The sequence below is a fragment of the Lonchura striata genome, chromosome 8, assembly GCF_046129695.1.
Source record: "Lonchura striata isolate bLonStr1 chromosome 8, bLonStr1.mat, whole genome shotgun sequence".
Lineage (NCBI taxonomy): Eukaryota > Metazoa > Chordata > Aves > Passeriformes > Estrildidae > Lonchura > Lonchura striata.
In genome coordinates, this window is record NC_134610.1 from 20,135,381 (window position 1) to 20,158,983 (window position 23,603).

At 37.3% G+C, this 23,603-nt stretch overlaps 1 protein-coding gene across 1 annotated transcript in view; it reads left to right on the plus strand.

Annotated features, from left to right (window-relative positions):
• GAD1 (glutamate decarboxylase 1) overlaps positions 1-6,109 on the plus strand; it is a 33,290-nt gene extending 27,181 nt beyond the window's left edge. The window contains exons 16-17 of the mRNA XM_021534786.3: positions 335-424; positions 1,984-6,109. Of these exons, the coding sequence (XP_021390461.1) occupies positions 335-424; positions 1,984-2,157 (264 nt within the window). The 3' untranslated portion in view covers positions 2,158-6,109. The remainder of the gene's footprint in view (positions 1-334; positions 425-1,983) is intronic.
• The last annotated feature ends 17,494 nt before the right edge of the window (positions 6,110-23,603 follow it).

A 23,603-nucleotide genomic window follows, 5' to 3' on the forward strand; every position in this document is an offset into this window, starting at 1 on the left:
ACTTCATTTCCCCCTTTGCTAAGGAAAGGAAAATTGGGTTGCCCTTGCTGTGATCCTGAAAAACAGTTACTCATAGAACTGCACAAGGGTGAAAATCATTTGCACTTCATTAGCAACCTAAATATTGCAAATGGGACAATGGGAACCTAAGGCAGCAGAGGCAAGCAGCAGTACTGTAATCAATTTGTGTCTGTTTAACATGCAGGACTAGGAAAGTTAATATTATATTTTGTCTTTCATGTCTGTGATAAAATATGCTACTCACTAGCCTTTAGTGTGGGACTGATCTGTATAATTTTTTTTAATGGATGCATATGTTTGGTTCTTTTTGCAGCCAGAGCATACAAATGTATGTTTTTGGTACATTCCTCCAAGTCTCAGGGGCATGCCAGACTCTGATGAGAGAAGAGAAAAGTTACACAGGGTAAGTGTTTCTGGTTAAATGTAAAAAGATAATTCCAAATTCTGAGACGTCAGTTCTCCATTGCTTGTTATGACCTTGATATTTGTTCACTTTTGTCTCCTATTTATATTGATGCTCAAGTCATGTTTTCCCTATAGAACCAGATTCAGAACATATTCAGCTATTCTGTGATCACAAGTGCTACAAGCCTTTAAAATGTAGCTAGGCCTACAGACATCAGAGTCTCCTTTGAATAGGACAGCTTATCCACAAGAGAAACAGAAGGGTAATTGTTTGAAAATGCTTGGAGAGGTAAAGGACATGAAAACCTGTACGTTCCTTCTCAGGTATTTGTTTTGATTTTAAATGCCCAATGCATTAATACATTTCAATGAAAATCAATACCCTTTGGAGGACTTTGGGTTACATTTATTTGAAGTGGTAGAGGAAAGTGAAGGCATCATAGAAGCACCACCAGAAAAGTTATAATGTTACTCAGGACTTGATGGAAGCAAAGTACAGTAATTTTGTAGTAGTGTTTTAGACAGAAGTGGAAAGAAATACATTCAGGAGACAAAAGAATGATATCACAGTGTCAAAAATAATTGTTCTTTTGTGTCTGAGTGTGTGTGTTAAGGAAGGGAGAAGGAAGAGCAAACTTGGGAGATTTTGTAGAGGATTTAATGACTGTAGCACAATGGGAAAAGAGAATAGAAGAGAATAGAAATTCCTGGGTCAAGCCAGTCCCATGTTAGAGGAAGAAATGGCTAAAAAAAGAGAGAATAGAGGAAGATAGGGGTAAGAAGTAAGAAACAGCAAGAGGGATGAAATATTTTATTTAACCCTGCAAAATGTTAGAGGACATCATAAAGCATTCTACAAAATTAAAAGAGCCAGACATCTGACCTTGCCTGGCAAAGAGTAGAGCAGGAGAATGAAGGTCAGGATGGAAAAACTGGGTTTAGTCAATACCAAATACTAAGACTGTCAGAACATTATTTCTTGTAAATTAAACCAAAGAAGTGAGATTGTGGTAAATGCACAGTAGTGCAAAACTACTGGAAGGTTTCCCTGGCTTATGCTAACAAAAAATATTCTTTATGACATAGATCTTGTTGAAAAATGTCCACTGTTGTCTTCACATATAAAATGCTTCAAGAATACATCATATTCTCATGGAAAACATCCACTACCCTCAAGAAAGTCTGGAGTGGACATTTTTACAGAAGCACAAAATGTTTCATTGTGACAAAATCTTCAGCACAAAGAAATGAGATCTACATTTAATATATAAAATTATTATATAGTGAATACTCTGAGATACTATTAATTTGAAAATCAAAAAGATGGAAATTATTGTTGTCAATTTTCATTTAAATATCCAATCTTACATATTTAGTTTTTCAAGCTTTTTCTTGTTACATACATTTTTTATTAAAACAAATGTCTGTCAATTTACTTTTTCTGTGTTAAGAAATGCCGTGATATACAAGGAAAGAATAATTTTTTCTTCTCTCTTTGTCTCTCTCTCTTTTTTTTTTTTTTTATGATCTCTCTCTTTTTTTTTTTTTATGCTAAAGGTGGCACCGAAAATCAAGGCATTGATGATGGAGTCAGGTACCACCATGGTTGGATATCAGCCTCAGGGCGATAAAGTCAACTTCTTCCGAATGGTCATCTCAAACCCAGCAGCAACTAAGTCTGACATTGACTTCCTCATTGAGGAAATCGAGAGACTGGGGCAGGAGCTGTAGTGGTTGAATTATTTATTTATTGAATTAATTATTTTCCAGCACTGGCTATTTTTTAAACCCAGTTCTGCAGAACATGTTTAAAGGAAATTCTCTCTCTGTAAGTTCCAATCTCCTAAGACATCCTTAAACAAAACAACTATAGACTACTGAAATATATATGTATTGGTAAATCATATTATTGAGGGAAAATGTATTATCTTGAAGTTGAAGTACTATTGACTCTTACATTGGTCTTGTTTATTGTAGACAGCAGAAAATTAATAGGTATTAAAATAGCAAATTAAGAACTCTGCACAGTATATATGTACAGTATAAATAAATATATATAATTATATATATACATACATACATATATATATATATATATAAAGTGGTTATAAACTTAGATCAAAGCCACAGCATGTTTTCCACTTTAAGAAAATTAAGTTTTCCTTCAACAACTTTGATGTGGATAATGTGCTACAAGTTTTTCTGCCAGACAGAAATAGACATATAGAAACATTTCTAAAATGTAGATTCTTAGGAGCTAAAGAAAATGTATAACAGTATTCTATCTTATTGTTGGTGCTTTTCTCACATACAAAACAGCAATCTCTAAGAGCACCTTTGAGTAAAATAGTTGTATTAGCCCTTTAGTGTCAAATCAGGGGATGACAGTAGCAGAGTCATTGTAACAGGTATATTGCTGTATTTTTAGAGGTTAATTTGTGTAGATTGTGTATATTATTGTTAAATTTCTTTGTGTAAAAGGATTTAAATGTAATAGTTTTACAGCAAGATAACTGTTTAATTGTAGGTATCTGAAATATTTGCTTATTTATATGCAGAGATTTACCATGCTGAAGAGTTGTCTTGTATTTTCTTCTGTTTGTAATGTAACCTATTTATATATTATTGAAGCTCTAAATAATGTTTATGGTATTTTAGTGTCTTTGTGAGCCAAAGAAAAAATACAAAAATATTAGTTGGCACTTTTGTTTAAATCCTAGTGCCCTTAAAGTAATAACTTACAGATAATTTTCCTGAAGATAAGGAATTCTGACACTGTGTATAGACTATCAAATTATGGGATCCCTTTAATCTATTAGAATTATTAGAAATTTCAGTTTTATTTATTGTAATGTCAGACTGTTCAGTGTTCTGAATGCTTTTGTAGTGAGTATTGATTGCTAACCAAGGCCCCTGTTTTTGAGTTTTATTTCAGAACTGGCCTCTGGCCATTTTAACTAAATTCTGTGGGAGTTTTAACCAGCATCATTCTTTTAGTGAAATGGAATTCACTATCTATTTGGAGTTTATAAAATAAATAAAACCAAAAGTAAACTTAGTATCTTTTAATACAGCTAGCTTGTCCCAATAATTTCAACTGGTTAGTCTTTTCAAAGTATAGACACCAGATTCATCTGCAGCTTGATCAATCTTAATCATTAGATAATCAGTATTACTGAATGGAAAAGTCCATACTGGAAACAGAATAGTGGAACAAAATGGAGATTCAATAATCCTCTGTTCACTGAGTTAGTGTCATGGTGATAAATGGAATATGCTAATTTCAAGTGTTTTCATATGTGATTCTTTGCAAAGCAGTCATTAATTGCTTTTTCCCCCTCCACTTCCATAATAAAACTGAATTATTTTAGAAACTTTCAGTGAAATACAGTCATGCCACGCAGTTTTTGCAGCCTCTCTGGCCCCTGTCAGTCCTGTGGAAGGACACCTAGAGGCAAGAGAGATTTCCATCCTGCAGGTCCCACTGGCTGTCTTTTGAGGATAGTGTCTCATATTTGTGGCTGTGTTAGCACAGAGAGAAGGAAGCAGCTTTTATGGTAAATGCTGTATCCTACAGCACATCCTTTCCAGCTTTTCCTAGGACTCTTGCTTATTCCTCTTTCATAACCTTCTGTAAAATCTTCAAATGGAGTTGAACCTAAAAATTATAGTAAATTTGTCGCTGACCTTTAGATTTCTGAGTATGACTTTCTAAATAGATCTGTATTGTTACTTCATATCATTAAACCCCCTAGTAATCTTATCAATAGAGTATTTCTTTAATTAGATTTTTTTTCAAGACAGTGTAGTTGGTTTCTTGCCTTCTTGATCTTAAACCTCAATCTTACTCAATCATAAGCCTACTGTATTACTGTGTGTTCAATACTTGACATTTCCTGATGTAAACATCCATGCTGAGGCCTGCAGTACAGATGTAGTTGGCATAAACATTGACTTAAGTTCTAACTTCCATAATATTGAATACCATTCTTTATAGATACCAGCTATTCATCAAAACTAGAAGACCTCTCGTTGAGAGCAGTTCTTAGAGTACACAAAGAAGTTTGTTTTGAAGAATCACGTCACATTTTTATTTTAGACTTCTGTCTGAAATCTGGTTTCAGTTTTACTTTATTCAAAGGGGAGCTACAGAAGATTGAAAAAATTCTTTCAGTCCTTCTTGTTTATGAGAAACAATATGAACTAATATAATTAATCCGAGGATGTATAACTGGTGACTTAGCTTCACTAGAGGATTTTATGTCTTCCACACAAACACCATGGGTCTTATGATTTGCACCAGTTCCTAGGTGATTTCCTCCACCTCCCTTGTCAATAACTGTATTACTAAAGCTCTAACTTCCCCTCAGTCCTCTAAACTTAGTATTTTAACCTCATGATCTGTATCCAGATCACCATTTTAATATTCTAATAATAGTTTAATGTATCTGAGATGTTAATTCTCCTTGAAGCATATAATGAGGTGAAGAGAACCATCTTCATCCTGATCATGAAGCTGTAGGCAGGACCATAATGCAGCTGACTGGCATTCATACAGCAAGTTCCTGTTCTGCGACGTAGTCAGAGACAGATCTAAAACTCCTCGAAGCATATATAATATTTTGCTCACTACAATTTCTGCTTCTTCCTTTAATGGAGTATCTTGTTTTTTGAAGGTCAAAGTATCAAAAGTTCTTCCTATTGCCTTTGATGGTTTGCAGCTAAGTGGGAATAATGGAGCTCCTCCTGCTTGTTTTGGAAGCAAGACAGTCAATGCATAGGTGTTGTCTCTAAAGATACCCTCTGCATTTATCTTGATTTTCTGCAGTATTGTGTCTTGACACAGATGACCACAATTAGATTTTTGCCAAGATTTTGATACTAATACCAGATTCTGGGGTGTTTTCCTATTACATATACATTATCCTGTGTTCAGCAGGCACCGTGCTCGTATTAATTTCTGACTTGATTAACTGATTTTAACAGAGCAGCTATAGTCATTAGTGAGAAAATTAATCTTTTTTCTTATTAGGTCGTTTCCATCTGAGTAATATGCCACAGCTTCTCAGACTAATGCTAACCTGGAACTTTCCTTCTTTAAATCCATATACTATTGACTGTGAGAGATTAGGATGTATGGATATACAGGAGTATTGACTAATGTATACCATTTTAATTCCAGGTGAGCAAGTTTGTTTTTCTGAGGTTTAAAATACACTCTGAGGTAGCAATTTTGCTTTTAAAATCACAGGGAAAACCACTGTAACTTTGCATGAGTGAATTCAGATCAATTAAACAATAGGCAAGATCTTAGCTGAACAGGTAGCTGCAGTGCTTATGAACTGATATAATTTATTTGGAAAAGACTGACCAGTGGGTAAAAATTAAGAGCAGCTGGTCATTTTGAATGAGAAAAATTGTGATTGTGTCATTAAAGGTAATTTTTAGAGAAGATAGATTATCCCATTCATGGCAGACAGTCAGAAGCAGGGGCCTTGGGAATAATCCAGAATTTTAAAATCATCATGGAGTTAGCTCATAATCTGTTTTTTGAATGGTGAAAACATGAAGAGATTTTTTAAACAGAATCTCTCTTTTGTGGTTTAAGAAATGTTGAAGTTATAAAGAAGTTATGCAATGCAGTTTTAATTTTTCAATAAAAGTTTATCTTAAAAATTGCTAATTTTTCTCAGATAATTTTTGTGAGATCTTTTGTTTCTCAAAGAATATGAGACAAAAGCCATGAAACATTATCCCTCACCTTAAAAATAGTAAGGCAAATATTAAGGCAACTATTTAATTTTAATTGTGATTAAATGTGAGCTGGTACCAACAGAGACTGAGGAAAAACCACAAGCACAGAACCTTGGTCAGTTTGGACAGGATTTTTGAGACACCAGTACTGTGTGTAATATGAAAAATATGTTTTAAAATCTTGGATTCTAGGCCATACTTTGGGATAACTCACTATTCTCTTGTAGGAGATAAAATAATTTTAGGGTTTTACATGAGGTAGATTGAAAAATAATAATACGTTTTGAATTAATTAAAGTATAGAATTCTTTTTTTCATGGTATAGACAAATTCTGATTAATTGCTACTCTATGCATTATCTATAGAACTGTCATTGATTTTAACAGTATATAGGAAATTTTATTTTGATTGCTTTAGGGTGGGATGAACATCCTTAAAGTAGGATGAATTTTCTTAACAACAGATTTATTTCCAAGTTAAATATTTTATGAAGCAAATTAATAATGAGAAAAATACATGCAAAGAAACTTATTAAGTCAATTAGTGTAGCATACAAATGCCACCATGTAAAGCACTAAAAATTATGGAAGATGATTGTATGGTGTGAGTATTAAGATATGTTTAGCTTATGCACAGACTTCAGTAAAATGTTAGGACCACAACAAGACTGTGTGTAGTTAGCACAGCACTTTGTGGTCAACAGAATTATACCTGCCTGGATTTCTTCTGTAATGTTTTATAATTTGCAAGTTATGACAGTTATGCTGAGGGTGATGTACATGAATTGGGAGTATTGTTCACTCAAGAACAGCAGCTAAGTGAGGGGGAGATGAGAAGATGCAAGTGCTGTCTGAAAGCAAAGGATGAAAAGAAGGATGGCTGAAAAACACAGAAGGATTTGTGTTTCATTAAAGCATTTGAAAGAATGACACTTTTGGACAAAGCAAAATTAAAATTTTGGTTAGAAGAAAAGGTAAGGTGCAAGAAGATGATTTTAAGTAGACCTGGTAAAGACAGAAACGTTCTGGTTGTCTGCGTTAATAGATTTATCTACTAAGGAAAATGGAACATTGTTTAGTAATGATGATGTCAGAAAAAGCTGAAAATAAAATATTACAGGCCTTGAGTTATTTTTGCTATATATAAGTACATTCAGCATCTGAATGTAATTATTTCAGATTGGATAAGTATACTTGAGATTTATATTTGTGAGTGTATTTATTGGTATAAATGAGAAGAACATGTACATGCCTTACATACTCAGTGTGTATCAGAAAAAATTAAGTTTTGCACAATGATGACTGTTTTGTGTAGGATTTTTCTGGACAGTTGAATTATAATATTGAACAAGTATATAGTGAAGGAAACAGTAAATTATTTTCCCCTACCTTTAAAATCATGTGTTTGTTGGATATTTATATAAAAGATTAAACCTGTATCATATGAAATTCTCAAATTACATACCTTTTAACAGGATACCAGTCTGGTTCATCTACGAATGGTTGGTTTGATGCAGGAATTACTGTATAAAAATTTATGGCCTTGTTTTTTGTGGAAAGGTGTTGTGACTGTGTGAGCACAAATATGTAAGATCAATGCAGATGATAGGAAATGGAGAAAAACTAAGTTTAACATTCAAGAAAACCTAGAAAAAATGTCACTACAAGCGAAATCAACACATGTAAGTACAATTACTTTAGCTTAGATTATAGAAGTCTATCATTTGTGATCCCAGTGTAAGATGGTTTGAAGTGTCTACTTGCTGTGACATCATTAAGTTTCAATTACGCTGGTGCATAAAAGCAAGCATGTTGGCTTTCCAAAACATAGAAACATGAATGCTACTTTAAATCCAACAGGTGAAAGTGTCTCTAAAAAGCAATGTAAGAAGGGCATAAGACACTTCTCATTCAGTGCCCTATGCTATTTATATTTTCTTAAGTTTTCATGTATTATAAATTACATTCACTGTTTAACACATTGCCTTATTAGGACTTCCCATGGGCCTCAGCAAAAAAGGCCATTAATCTCAAGTAAGCTTCTTCCTTTACTTTTGGGAAGGTTGCCCTATACATCCAGTCTTACCACTAGATAAATTCTTCATTTCCATTAGTTTGAGGCTTTTTGTTGTTCCTTGTTGCATTTTCTGACTGTGAGCACCCTCTGAAGACAAGGCCCTTATTGACCCTCTGTTTCAGGTGATTCACTCTCCTGCCACACTCACAGCACTGGCCATCACTAAAGACACTAGCACAGCTCTTGGTTATCTCAAGGAGTACAGCTTCACTGGGCAGCAGGATGAGATCTCCATATTCTGGGTTTAACAGTGCTGAACTAAAGAACCACAGTTGTTTTGATTACTGCAGGAATTCCTATTTGTGGGGAAAAAAAAGGCTTTTACAAATTCGTTATACCAGGACTCTTAATAACTCATGGTTTTAATTTGCCAGTAGATGTGCTGCTACAATAATTCACTGTGTGCACTGTGTTGCACTTTGAAAGTCTATTAGTTGTACCTGACTCAGTTATGTTTCAGGGGTACTATATTTCTTCATACTGTTTTGAACATCATGACTCTTCTATTAGTCTACAATTTTTCAAGAAGAGTTATGGGGGATTTTCCCACTACAAAAGAATCAAGTTTAGTTTCTGTACTGTAAATACCCCATATCAGTGAGTAGTTGTTAGTTTTTACTCAGTCATAGCATACATAATTATTCTGTAGGTATAAACTAAATATCAGCTTTATCTTACAGTATAATGTGATGTGTCTTCTTTTGTCTTCCCAAGAATATGAGGCCTGTCTTTTTTGCAAGCTGTGATGTGAAGTCCCAGATTGCTAATTGTGACCTGGCTCCCTGGCAGTAAGAACTGTAATTGCCATCAGACAGCTCCCTCTGCTTCCTGAAGTGAGTGTGTGCAGACTGATTCCAGCATTAGAGCTTGTGTTGTAGGTTAAAGAAGTTCCAAAAAATTTCTTCCTTTCAAATACATCAACATTACTTTAAAAATAACTACTAGGCCAGTAATTGCTACAATTTTCCTTCCCTAAAAGCCTAACGTTTTTTTCCTCTCAGAAATTCTGTGACTACAGTGTAAATAATTATGCTTTGCTATTGTTGAACAACTTAAGAACTCATGTTAATTTTCTATAGATAATGCTGCTGTAATGGTACAATTACTGCTGTACTGGAAGCAGGCCAGAGGTGGAATAGAGGTTCTCAGGGGAGTTTGAAGGCTCTTTCATTTATTCTGTAGCCCAGACCAGAGCTGTCTCCATTAAGCTGGCAAAGTGGTCAGAAAAAAGGAACAGAAATCACTGGATTATACTACAGAGAATTGGTTGGATTCTCTGAAAATGTACATGGCTTGAATTTCCAACAGGAATGCCTGTTCCCTTCTAATCTTTTAGCAAATATATTTAGTTTAGAGGCTTCAAGAAACATAGGACCCTTGCTTGGGACCATGCCTTCAGTTTAGAGTTTATGTAGTGAGCTACTAATTCATTTACCTACCTAGGTAATTTCTAAAAAGGCACAATACAAATGTACATCTTTTCCTGGGGTGACTTTTATGATGCTTGTATCCCTGTCTATCTGTTCAGCCCAGAAATAAGTTTTGCACCCTTTTCCAAGAGCAAAGGGGAGGAGAAGCCTAGAATTTGTTGCCAGAAGCTGCACTTGCTCTCCTACATCCTTCTCCTGTGTTGTCTGCGGACAGACAGACAGCAAGACAGAGCTGTCCTTTGCTTTTATTTAGTTTTTAGCTAGCTGAGGCAGTGAACTTCCCTGGGTTATGGTTTTTGTTTTTCTTGAAACTGTTCAAACCTGCTCTGGGCTGAAAACCCAGAAAACCACCAGGAGCTTGCAGCTGTGGCCAGCGGGGCCTGGGACGCTGCATTCCAGCACCAGAGGGACTGAAAACGTGAGCCGAGTTACAGCCCACAAATGGGACCTGCTGAGTTTGTCATGTCTTCAAGAGGAGCAGCAAGATGGTTTGTTGTTTAATATTGTTCTCTGTGTGTGTGTGTGTTATGAATGCTTTGCCTGTTAAATAAACAAGTTTTTCCCACTTTTCTCCAAGGAAATATTTTCCTGAACCAGTTGGGGGAAGGGCCGCTTGAATCTGCTTTCTAGAGGAACCTCTTTGGAGGTTTTCTCCCAAATTAGCCTTACACCAGGGCAGTCTCTAGGCCTGTAACAACAAATTATTTGGCAAATACAGGACATCTGCAAAATTTTAGAAGTATATAATGTTTTATGTATTATCTGTCTTCCCAGCATTCCATATTTCTCACCCTCCCAGTGAATGGATCAATATATCCTTTCAAATGTGTGCATAGGGGAGAGAGAGTGTCCAAGGAAAGCTTCTGTGCCAGGCTGCCAAACCAGACCAGATTGTGAGATTGTTCTAACACGAGGAAAAAAACACCAGGGTTTCTTGGGTACAAATTAAAAGGGAAAGAGAACTGGTACACCAAAGAAGAGTCACACAGGGCTAATTGCAAAATAGTAAAAGTGTCCAGTAGGCAGAAAGGAAGTATACAGTACACTTCTGACTGAATAATTTACAGAGTGGTAAAACAGAAGAAGACAAGAAATAATTTGATACCACTTAAGTGATGCTCATTGCATATTGTTTGAAATAGACACCACCATAGAGTATGTTATTTTGTAGGAATATATAGAAATGTAGATGAATATCTACCAGTCCTAACTGCTTACTTATATAACTTTAGATGCATAACATTTTTCTGGCAGTAATATTTTTTCATTACATCCACAGACACTAGGAACCTTTTTTACCATCTACATCACTCAGCAAAGGGTACTAAGAGGAATTGTGTAGAGAGGTAAAGCTTTCTTCTACCCACTTTTTTTACTGATGTTTATCCATGTTAAATCAGGTTAATTTTCTAATAGTGTTGATGTCCGTCAAAATGCATGTTGGTTCCTAGACTATATAATAAAATTTTCATTACTAAAATAATTTGAAATGGCAAAGGGCAAAGTTAAACAGTGAAAAGTAAACTGCATAGAAACATATGTGTAGAAGCAAGTAATTTGAACTAACGGATGATTCTATCTCCATGTGATGTGCTCTCTGAAATGCAGATTCAGCAATCTGAGCAGCTGTTCAGCAGTTACAACAAAGAATACCAAGGATTTAGAAAAATTGAGGCCCATTTCCCTATTACACTGTAAAATCAGGCTTTTATCTCTAGTTGTGAATGAGAGATATGATTTGGTAGGTTCTTGTCCACTAAAACCAAGTCACATTCAGACTTTGGCAATTTAAAAAAATAAATCAATTACTGTTTGGAAATCTTTTATATAGTTAATTATGAAGAATCTTCTCATGGAGAATTGGATTTTTATCTCTAAATCAGACAAATATCTTAATCAGTTATTAATTAAGAAATGAAGAAAACAATATAAAATAATAGATTTAAAGCATGCATATAAAAATATATCAAATATTAGAAATATTTTACCCAGAGTATTTTGATTTTACATTCTTTTGTTATACACTACATCCTACAAATTGCTTTTAAACTGCCTTATTAATTGAGGATCTTTATAATTTCTTTTATATTCATCCATGCTCTGTAAGCCACATTGTAATTGTAGCTAGTTTTATGAGCCTGTATTATTCGTGGGTCTCTGGATTTGGTAACATTTTATAAGATGCAGCTGTTGAACTGCTTTTAGCTGGTTCAGCAATGGTTGCAATTGTTTTGTAGTTGACTGTAATTCCTGGGATTTAGTTGGCTTGTTATTTAAAAACAACAACAACAAAACAGGAAACCCTTGATAAATTATGTTCCTCATTTATGCAGTTATGTTGTAATCTGTTGATGGCTCTCTAACAGACCAGGACTTAGCAGCATAAATAAAGAGGTACTTTAGAACCTAACATTAAAAAAAGTGATTTCACCCTGGTGTAATGCTATTGAATTTTAGTGCAGTTACATGAAGGAAAATTAAGGTGAAACTGAATTAACTAGAACCAGGTGTACTGCCCTGGTTCTAAAAGGGATGTGACTATAGTAGAAGAAAAAAGTAGTTTAGGGAAAAATAAGATCAGGGTGATCACAAGAGATGCTTTGCATCCCTTTTGTCAGCCTGCACCTTGGTTTCTAGCTACAATTTCAGGGTCATATTTCATGGCTGAACATCAAACAACTTTAACCTGCTAAACTTTGCTGCTGTGGTACAGCTGCACCTAATGGTATAAGAATGGTGGGCACTGTAATTCCTCTGTGACTACTCAGGTTATATTGTCCAAGACCCCTATTCAGGATCATGTCCGGATTTCTTATGAATATCTCTAAGGATGAAGAATGAGGATGAATCTGATATCTGGCGTCTCCTATTTTCCTTCTGTATGTGATAGTGAAGCCTGAGCACATACCTGGAAGTGAGAGTAGATTATTCCACTTGCAGTTTGGAGGGAGATCTGACTAGTAAATTAATAAAATCTAAACTACCTTAAAATCTAGAGACCACAAAAAATAAAACAAAACAACCCTCCCCCCAAACAAACATCCCCCAAACTTAACCAACAAGAAGAGATCCAGTGTAAAAGGAGACTAAATATTTTCATCTCCTTTCCAGATATCAGAAGAATCAAATTTCAAGGTTTAGATCTAATAATCTTTTATATTTATTTGGCCTGAACAAATATAATGCTAAACATGCTGAAAATATCTCACTGGTGATAGAGAATAGTGTATTTATAATGGAGAAATAAAATCATTCCCCTCGATCATCTTAATATTTTTGATAAGTGCTAACTATTGGAACCCTCTTATACAGAGTCAAGGTTTCACTAAGAACAGAGAAAATACTGAAGAGGAAGGAGATGGGGTCCTCTGTGCCTGATGTTCTTGGACTTCTTCATGAGTAACTGGTATTGATTGAGACAGTCTTCCAAAATTATGTTGGTGTTCTTAAAGTAGTTGTGTTTTGATCTGTTTCGACAGCTTTGCTAACACTTTGCACTAAACAATTTGCAATCATAGCTTTGTAAGGCATCTAGAAACGAACCTGTGTTTTTCTTTTGTTTGCTTTTTAACTGAGTGGGATTATCTAAGATGTTACTCATATTACAGTAATTAATTCAAAAGTTCTCTAATATCTGTTTCTCATTATGACAGAGTCAGGTCATGAATTGTGTATTTAAAAAAAAAAAAGAACTGTAACAAATGTCACTGTTCCAATATGTCTGTGTAATTTTGAATTTTGACTGCATATTGCACTGATCAGACTTTAAAATTGCTACTTTCCAGTTCACATTTTCCCAGCTTAGTCCCTGTATAAGGGACATTTTAAAGATTGAGCAAAGAGGAATAGCCAGTTTTAGCAGAGAGGGTACAAGGAGATAAAACAAAGTTAAACTGAGATGAGCTAGAAACCCCCTACATATCTTGCATTGTATATTTTAAAAGACAAAATGGGCTTGTAGAAAATGGAGCCATGTTGGAAATAAACCCACTGCCTTTGATATTCTAATATAAAAAAGTACAACTACAAGGCTTGTGTCAGTAGCCCCCAGGCAGTAGATTTTCTGTTTCCCACTGGGCTTTACTGAAGAGATGCAGTAAGAAGAGGCAGCTGGGGAGAAGGCCAGGGGAGCAGAACTGAGCACACAGATGTACAGGTGAGGACAGGTCTCACCTCAAGACCTGGAGTTGAGAATTGCCTGTAGGTAAGCCTCTGGCTGTAAGCCTGTGCTTCTTTCAGCTCCTGCTGGATATGAGCCTTAGCCTGCCATTTCTGGTTCTTGCAGCACTCTTTTCTAAGCATTTCTGTGGCTTCCATCAAAACCAGTGGGTAAACTGCCTTTCCTCTGCTCGTTTTTTGGCTGCAGCAATTTCCTCTGTGCTTCTGTTGGTTAGTCTCTTTATGGTGACCACAATTTTTCCCCTTCATGCTGACTTAAGTAGGAAAAAATTTCAAATGATCATCTGTTCTCAATTTTCTTCGGCTGTTTAACTCTTTCTGCCCTTGATGTTGTTTTGCTTAGCAGATTATTGGTTCAAATCCCTGTTCCAGGAGTGTCTGAGCCTAGGACAACATCCAAGTTTGTGTTGGAAGTTAAAAGCCGTATGTAACATCACACAGTTCACTGAATCTGACACCATACCAAGAAAAGATGCTCAGAGAAATACACTTGATAGGTGATGTCTGTCCCTGAAAGCAAATGAAACGTCTTCCAGAAACATCTCTGAAAGTCCTTTCTAATGCCTTGTACATCACTTCTCTCTAAAGTCACACTCTTAACACTATCCCATAAGTCAGAAGGAAGGAAGCCCTCATGGTTAAGGTTCAGTCATTTTTGTGAATGACACAACACGCTTATAACACCCTTCACACCATGTTATAGAATAAAAGCTGGTCCATACATTGAAGGACATATTGCAGGACTCAAACCCCTTGGCTCTAGTACTGATCTACCCAGAACAGCTAGAGGAGGAGTCAGTGCCAGCAGGAATAAAAGAGCAGCTCCAGAAATTGGCTGGGTCTTTCCAAGTGGTGCTGTATCACCAGTCCTGTCAGTTGTACTGACACCTGCAAATCCCATCTCAAAATAAATGAAAGCTATTCCAGCAATCCAGCTGGGCCCATCAGCTCTTGTTTCCCAAACTTTGTGCTTGCTGAGAAATGAATCTGATCAGGTGGCATTAGCAAGGGCCATTGAATCATTCTTGTCAGCAGTATGGGAAAGCCTTGTTGTTCTGTGTCATTTGGCTTTCAGTGCAGCGATTGCAGATGACAAACTGCTCATTTGATTTTTAAGCTCAACACATGGGTGACATCCTCACTTGCTGCCTTTGGGACACTGCAGAAAACAGGGAGGGTTCCTTCTGCCTGCAGTGAAATGGAAACCACCTCAAACACATGCTTGTCCAGGGACAGTGCTTCTTGTCACAAACTGTTCTTTAACTTAGTTTAATGTATCAAGTAATGAAAATTACTTCTGGCACTTTTTTATCATGCTATAACTCATTGGTTTTGCTAATTCACTCAGGAAATTCTTTAGCATTTCTTCTATGGAAGTAGTGCCAAGAGCACTCATATAGCCAGCAAAGGAAGGACTAACCTAAGCTCCAGCTTCTAGCTGCTCTCAGTACATGTGAGAGAACAGAAATTCCAATTTTTGACAAAGGTTGGGTGCTGCATTGGGTTGACACTACTTTCTGGCTAGGCTTATAGGATCTGATTATATCCTAGGATTTTGCTCTCTTCTTAATCAATTTTATTTTCTCCCTCCAGCAAGAGCTCATTGAGAGAACAGTCATCTGGCTTTAACAAACTCTGCCTACAGAATAATTCTACCCAGTAGTATTCTTCCTAGAATTCTAAGGCCATTGTTTGAGGATTGCTACTCCCATGGCATATATTACATTACCAGATTGTTTTATTGTATTCAAGCTCCCAAACCTAATGTAAAAATAAATAATGTTCACAAGGAGAGGCCTTCTGCTTTCTCAGGGATGTGATAAATACCAGCAGAAGCTCAAAAAATACACGTCCTTGTTGTGGAAGATAGAATCCTTCCCCTTAAGACTTGTAGGAAAAGAAGTTATCAGGTATTGAGGCAGAAGAAAATTGATCACAAAAGACTTCTCAGGGCAAGAAAAGATAAAGGACAAAGAGTTGAATTTTGGTTTTGTTGGATTTTATGCTGAAGGGGGGATTTAAAATAACTTAAGAAATGCATAATTGTGAAACCTTTCATATTACATGTCAGGATGAAAACAATTCAAAAATATAACAAAGACTAAAAGGGTATTTTCCTGAGGCTAAAGCATATTGAGCTTTCTCTGAGCAAGCAATGTATTGTTTCAAGTATGTCTGGAAAGAGGCTAATGGTGCTTAGTTTGTAGCTGTCTAGAAGATGGAGGAATGTGCCCTTCTGTGACAAATGAATGCACTTAGGAGGGCTGTCAGAGAGCTGGAGCTCTGTGGGCAGGAAAGAGGAGTATTCTGAATGTGTATAGCCTATGGGGCCAGATCATCCTTGTGTCAGAGACTGAGTGCAGTATTTGTCCTGTTTATCTCAAATTCCCTGTGATCATATTTGTTTTATTTCTTCTTTCTGTGAAGAAAGACCTTCTAGGACCTTTGTAGTTCTTCCTCTTTCACCCTATTCACATGTCACAGGTTAGCCAAAAGAGTAGTAGCCCAGTAAGAGCACACGTGCAGCACAAGACAGTGTTTATGGAGTGCCTGGTTTCAGAAGGCCCCTGTGCTGGACTTAGGGGTGCAGAAGAAAATGACAGGGCTTCTGGGAGAGGCAACTCTGCCTCCGTACAAAGGCAGGTCCTGTTTCTCACAGCTTTTAGAACTGCTCCTGTACTCTGACAAGCAAATCTATGAAGGCCAAAGCTATAAATTCAAATACTGTGGATGAAACCATCACAGGCATTTATTTTTTATCCCTGATATTCAAGAACTATATTTGGCATTTCTGCTTGGTGAAATCTGTTAGGCCAGGTATAATTTCTCTTCTTAATGTTCAGTGTGTTTGCAATAACGCTGTAAAGCCTACATAAATGGTCTGGACTTTTTTCCAAGAAGGAACTTTGTGTCAGGTTTAATAAATGGGACTCTGTTCAGCACAGGACATTAAAGGATTTAATATATGACACATTTTTAAATACAGGGGGTTTTTAGTGTAAGACTTTCTCACTTTCTCCAGTACTGATTTCTTCTACAAGAGTCTTCATCAACAGCTGTTCTAAACATCCGTCAGCAGACTCTGGCAGTTTGGTAGTACTGTCAAGGGGTAAATTTGCTTTCCTGTCTCACTGCTCTTTTATCTTAAACTGTAAAATGTGAGTTGGGAAACTCCAAAGTAATTTTTTTGTTTCGGGGTTTTTTACATGGACCAATGCCTGTCATTAATGTTTCAGTCTGTACTTTAGATAAAGGGCTCTAGAGAAACTAGATAAAGCAAAATGTAGAGCTGACTTCTTTATTCACAACAAAAGAATTTAAAGCGCATTGTAGAACTAAAGCTGAAATAGTACACATCACTATACAAAGTATTGAGCACCCAAGACACTGCAGAATGGATTTTGTGAGCAAAGAAAAATCTCATTTGATTTGTTGTATTTGAGAAAACAGGATTTTAAACAGCCTTGGTAAAAAAAAAGGAGTGCAGCAGCAAATCTTTGACTATCAACAAAGTCTGTTAATATAAGCGGTTTCCAAAACTCCAAATTTTAGGCTAACCACTTGGGTCAGAAATGATTGACAATGCATGTAAGTATCATGTAATGAATTGGTTGGAAATTACTTAATTGATCCTTCATTATGAACCCTTCTTCACAACATCCCTAGCTGCAGTACTCCCAAAGCCAGCTGCTATCTCAGCTGAATAGTAGCAGGCACATTAAGCCTCTTAAATACTTGCATTGTGATTCCTAAATTGGGTGGCTGGAACCTTAGTCTATGCAATTGCTTCTATAATTAAGATTCTATTTGTGTCTCTATAATGAACCCTGTTTTCAGCTCAATACATTTTAAAGAGACTGCTTTTCTGTTTTAGCAGTTATTTCACATATATTGTGTTATTTCCTGGTTAATAATGAAGTGAATCTTTGAAACATTCTGATATTTGTCATAAACTCTGTGCCATCTCTAAACCATTCACCAGTGCATCTTTTACTGTGAATACATCTATTTAAAGGTTATTCTCCTCTATTATTTCTCCTCTTCATAGTACACTCTGTAAAAATTCTTAACACTATGCTTCAGGCCAGAATTTGGGGGCTGATGTCTGTAAGAAGTGGGACAACAAACTAGAGTAAGGATTGCAAGTTTAAAATAATTATAGAGGCAGCAAAGAGAGGACATTGATTTTACTCAGCCCATTCCAATATTCAGGCACATATTTTCAAAGCTTTTTAGGAGCAGAAGACATCTAGTTTTGAGCTTAATCAGTCTTAAAGTCTCAGATGAAATCCCTGTAGCAAGTAAAAATTGTATAACAAGCCATTCTGTTAGAAACCTATGGCTATAATATCTTTAATATTCAAAGCTGTGCCTCTCAGATGTGTGTGAAAACTACTTACCAGTGTCTAACTCAGAACTATTGGGTCTTCAGCAGCTTTGGGAAGACAGAGTTTAACTGTATTACAGCCAAGTCAGTCGCTTTTACAAGTTAATGAAGGCTTTAGGTAATTTCCTGTGTCCTATTAATAGGACCTCCACAAATTAGTTTTGCTGAGTTTCTGGTTTCTGAAACAAAAGCCTTGATTCTGGTCTCAACTGACTTGGGGAAGAGAGCTGTAGATTACCTTTACAATTCTCTGATCCGTTGAGAGCATCTGCAGTCCTTGGTGTAAATTACAGCAGCCAGAGGAACTGTTCCTGATAATAACCAGAGCATGACAACACTCACTACACTCTAACATGTGCCCATGCTGGGAGCTCTGGGGAAAAAGCAGAGAGCGATTCTGGCAGCTATCTGCCACAGAGCACTCCCCTCACAGAGATGCAGTGTGCTCAAGCTGATCCTGAGACATTTCCTCATCCAGAGCCTTTCCTTCCCAATGCAGAAGAAGATTGCTGTGTGTTGCAATAGCACCAATTTAGAGTTTTCATCTGAAGGCTTATGAGCTTCAGCTCCTTCCTCACTGGATACAAGTCACTCTTAATTGTGTCAGTGAAACTGCTTCCCCTCCCTTATGCATTACTGTAAATTAGCCATAATGCAATGGAAATTGATAGATATTTAGAGTGGCAAAAAATGTCAAGTGTCCAAGACTAGGTTCTTTGAGTTTGGCATGGTCTTTAGTGCCTCATGAAGCACCAGGGGAGAACCAGCCCTGCAGCATTCTCACCGGGAAAACTGCCTAAGAGCAATTTGTCCAGCTAGTGCCTTCTTCCCTTGCATTTCATTCCCTGTTTAGCTGTGTAGCAACTAATGACCATGAAACCAGCTTTACAAAAGCCCCACATTACTTCTATACTTAATGAACTTTTAGAGCATCAGACCATAGTATTTAACCATAACCTGCTGAGTTTCAGGGTTTCTTGTTCGGTCAGAGACTCACTAATGCTTGGCTTCCATTCAAAGTGCTTCACTGTTCTCTTAACATTCACACGTGGTCTGATCTTTTCACAGCTGTTCCCAGCAGCAGGTCAAGAACAGGTTCAGTCTCACACCCCCTGACATTTGCACATATGCTGACCATTGCTATCTTATTTCTTCTCAGATTACCTCAATTCCAAAGCATTACTGTTCCTGGTCTCCATTATCTAAAACTACGGGGAGCGCTTGTGAGTATTCCTGCAGCCAGTGGATGGGTATATGGCTCCTCTGTGTCAGCAGGCCTTTACCAGCCATTTGTGTGATCTAGAGCTACATTTTTGTTTTTGTAGAGCTGAAGGGTCTGTGCTTTAGGTCTTCTGCTACTGTGAAGTTCTAAGTATTGGGGGCACAGCCAGGTGGATGCTTTCCAAGTAGCAGTTGGTTGTTCCATATGTGCTTGCAAAGGAGAGAAAATCTCCTTGGGCACTGCTAACATATGAGTTGATCTTAGACACACATCAGACTCTTTATGGCTCCTACCAAGCCCAGTCCTGCTCTGCTGGGACTGAAGTCAACAAGCATATTCTGAACTGCAATTGCTCATATTGGGAAATACATTAAGAGCTGAAATGAATGAGGTCATATATTAATTAGGGATAAAACTAAGAGTTATATATGACCCATCTGCTTCTTAGTCACAGCACACTGCTTCTCTATTTCCACCTGAAACTGTAGCCTTCCTTTAGTATTTGCTTACTGAGACAACCTTCCCATAACTCTGGCAGTATTCACTTAATTTAATTTTAAAGGCACCCATTAATTAAAGTTATTCTATTTACTGATTCTTAATAATGCCTCCGTAGCTTTTGTTGTGGTGTGCACGTATGTTTGAGCTTAAAACCATTTCTGCAATAAATCATAATTTTCTGCCTGTCTTAGCCTCTAAGTGATTTGGGTCAAACAGACTGTTATGTTCACTGTAGCTCCCTTCCTGCCACACACGCCTGGGTTTCTGTCCATTTTCATTCCTGTTTGCCAAGCACCAATAATACAGAAGGGTTAAAGGAGAAGAAAAGAAAGCACAGTTGCTTTTCTGCACCCATTGCATATCCTGCTCTGCAGAAGGACGCTGGTTCCTGCTGGAAGCATTTGCAGCACATCCTCTGCAAAGGTCAGCGTGGCTGCTTCATCTATTGCAAACTGGATTTTAGCCAGCAGCTGTAGCTGACAATTTCAAGAAGGCCACTTCCCCATCCATCTTCCTCAGACAATTGTGTGCAGTCTCCAAACTAATAATTCATCATTTGCACGTGTGCCTTCTACTTTGTTATTTTATTAACATATTAGAAGGGCCCTGACTTATTTATTAAATTCATTATTATTCTTATCAAATGATGACATGTTGTTAGCCAGGAAGATGCACTCGCTATCTCACAACTAATTAGTCCAATTAAGTTTTCATGATTCTACCATAAAGCACAGCTCATTAACTTTAATTACTTTTGAAATGCAACTGCTGAGATACAAATGTAAAAGAACAGGTAGGTTATATTTGTTAGGTAATTTCTCCAAATGGGGTTCATTATCATTAGGTCTTAAGTGATAGTTTCAGGCAATCTTGTTCCCTATTTCTTGGGTAAGATTTGTCTTTTTTATCTAAGTTGGTTCTAAAATTTGTTTGTTTTTTTTTTTTTTACAGACTAGTCTTATGCCATAGAACATTGGATCAAATTCAAAGATATTTCTTCAAATAAACTTGTGTATTTCAGCTGAGTCCTTAATGGGAATTGACATACAACTAGGTAGCATCTTTCTTTGCTGAAGTGGAATTATACCAGAAAGGGTGACAGCACTTTGACAGAAAGCTGAGATGCTGTGGTAAGGTAAAAGTTCTTAAGGAAGAAGCATTCCAGGTCCTGCAGTGATGTATTTGTTTATGTCTCCAGTGAGGGGCCAGGTTCAGATTTATTTGAAGGGTTGACTTGAGCAATTGTCCTGGTTTGGCTGGGATAGAGTTAATTTTTTTCTTAGTGGATGGTTAGAACAAAACAGCTGCCTATTTTTGAGTTCATCACATGCAGGCATGAAACGTCTACAGACCTCCTGAGGAAGAGGGAAATGGAATTTCTTTGTTGCTGTGAAAATAAGACAAACTGACTGCTGGCGCAATGGTATTGACTGGGTCTCAGAGGGTGCAATGTCTGAGCAGACTCAAGAAGCTACAAAATCTATTGCCTTGTTTCACCACTAGCACCTTTAGGAAACGTGAAGGGCATTCCTCCTTTGATAACATTTCACTCTTGCAATTGCAGTCAGAGTAGATATAGTTTGTAGTTCCTTTCACAAACAGTTGGATGCAATAGCTGCTGCAAATTGTCAGAGTGCTCTTCCTTAACCCCTCAGACACTGCTCAATGGTCACAGGAGCAGAATTCAGCCATAGAAGTGTTACTGCCAGAGACAGGGGTGTTTATCACCTTTAAGTTTGTATGTGGTGGGTTTGGCTTTGCTATTTACTGGAAACTGTGTAATTAGAAATTAAATTCATAAAATCAGCACTGTGTAATTTGGCCAATTCTAGTTTTAAGGCTGTTTACATGTTTAGAGGCTGAACAGAAGCGTGTGAAAGGCTAGTATTCACATCACAGATTTTCAAATGCATATTCATCAAAGTGGCAAATTTTTAATGGCAAAACACTGATACTCTTTTTGGTCCTAGTGTTGCTGGGCAGAATTACAAAGGTTTTTCTATTTTTCCAAAGAAGTAAAATATTCAATCTTTTCTTTACATTTTCAATGGCATGGGAAGGGGGCTTCTAGTAGGTATTTTGCAGTGTCTATTTTGCTGTCTCCGCTGAGGAGAGGATGAGGATTAAGGACGAGGTGTGCAACATGCTGAAGTGAGGCTTTCATGTCTTTAGTGAAGCACAATTATTACCTCTGACCCAACATAAACTCTGAGTAGAAAATGCTTGTAATTAATGAAATGTTTTGTTTCTTGACACTAAAGCCACTTACTTCTTCATAATTTCTGTGGAGACAGAATTGTCACTAGAATTTACTGTGTGGTCTAAAACTGCTCTGGAATTTATGTGACTTTGGCCAGGGAGGGAAGCAACCATTGTAGACTGGCTTGAGTTGTGGGGCTTTTTCTTAACACAGTAATTCAAAAGTCTTCCAGTCCAAAGGCAAGGCAGTGAAATTGAACATACTCTAGAGAAGATTTCACCAGATTAAGGTTTTCACCCATGGCTCAATTTTCAGCAAAGCTTGGGCTGGCATCACAGAGCCACTCAGCCAGGAGGACAACACCTGGCTCGCATCTGTCTCATGGACACATAAAACCTTATAAACAACCCACAAAATTGATACCTGGAAGCATAACAAGAGGTGTCATACAGGAACCACTCTGCCAGAAGCAGCAAAAGAGTAACAGTGATCCATCAGCTACGGATCTTTTATGAAGCTTTGGATAAAGGGTAGTGAATCACAGCTACTGTCTCTGGATCATTCTGTGCTATACTATTGTCTGTATGAACCTCTGATAGGAAGAAAGAAAGGAACATGCCTGGGATTTCCCTCCTGCATCTAGGTGGAATGTGCACAGAAGCATGAGATTTGCCTAAGCTGATAAGTTTTTTGACTTACTTTATCAGTCAGAGTAACAAATTTCCCATACCATACTAAGAGCACAGAAATTCTTGAAAAGTATAGCTTACTTCTGTATTATTCATTTTGCCTTCTTACTTTGCATTGCAATTTCTGGATATCCTAGAGTTGATTTATTCGTGTATTGATGAGGAGAGACACTATGTAGGGAGGTAAACATGCTTGAACTGGCGTGCAGATGGAAAACAGAACTGGCCATGCTTGACGACAGTACCTGGAGGAACACAGGTGGAAACAGCTGAGCACAGTGAGGTGGTTAAGGGTGGAAAGGGGTTGGTCACCTCTGCAGGCAGCACTGGGGTCAACCCCAAGCACGGTGAACAGAGGCTTTTAATACTAAGCCGTGAAGCACTATGAAAATACAGCGGGAAATGAGTCCAAAAGAAGTGAAGTATGTTAAAGTATCCTTTCCATACTCCATTAAGAATCTTTAACACTGTGTTGCACTTTATTAATAAATAGTGTTTCTGCATCACTAAAAGACCGGTGACAGCAGCGTTCCTGAAAGAGGTCACTTCTCTGGAGGTCTGCGGGATCTGAGCCAGGACGCACTGGTCTGCATGGGCAAGCTGTGAAAAAGCCGTCCAGGAACAAAGAACTCTCGGAGAGGGGAGATGTGAACATGAGATTCCTGGTGCCCCCTGACACCCACCGTCCGCCTCCTCCGCTGCCCCGCGGCAGGGCCGGCTCGGGGCAGGACGCCGCTGC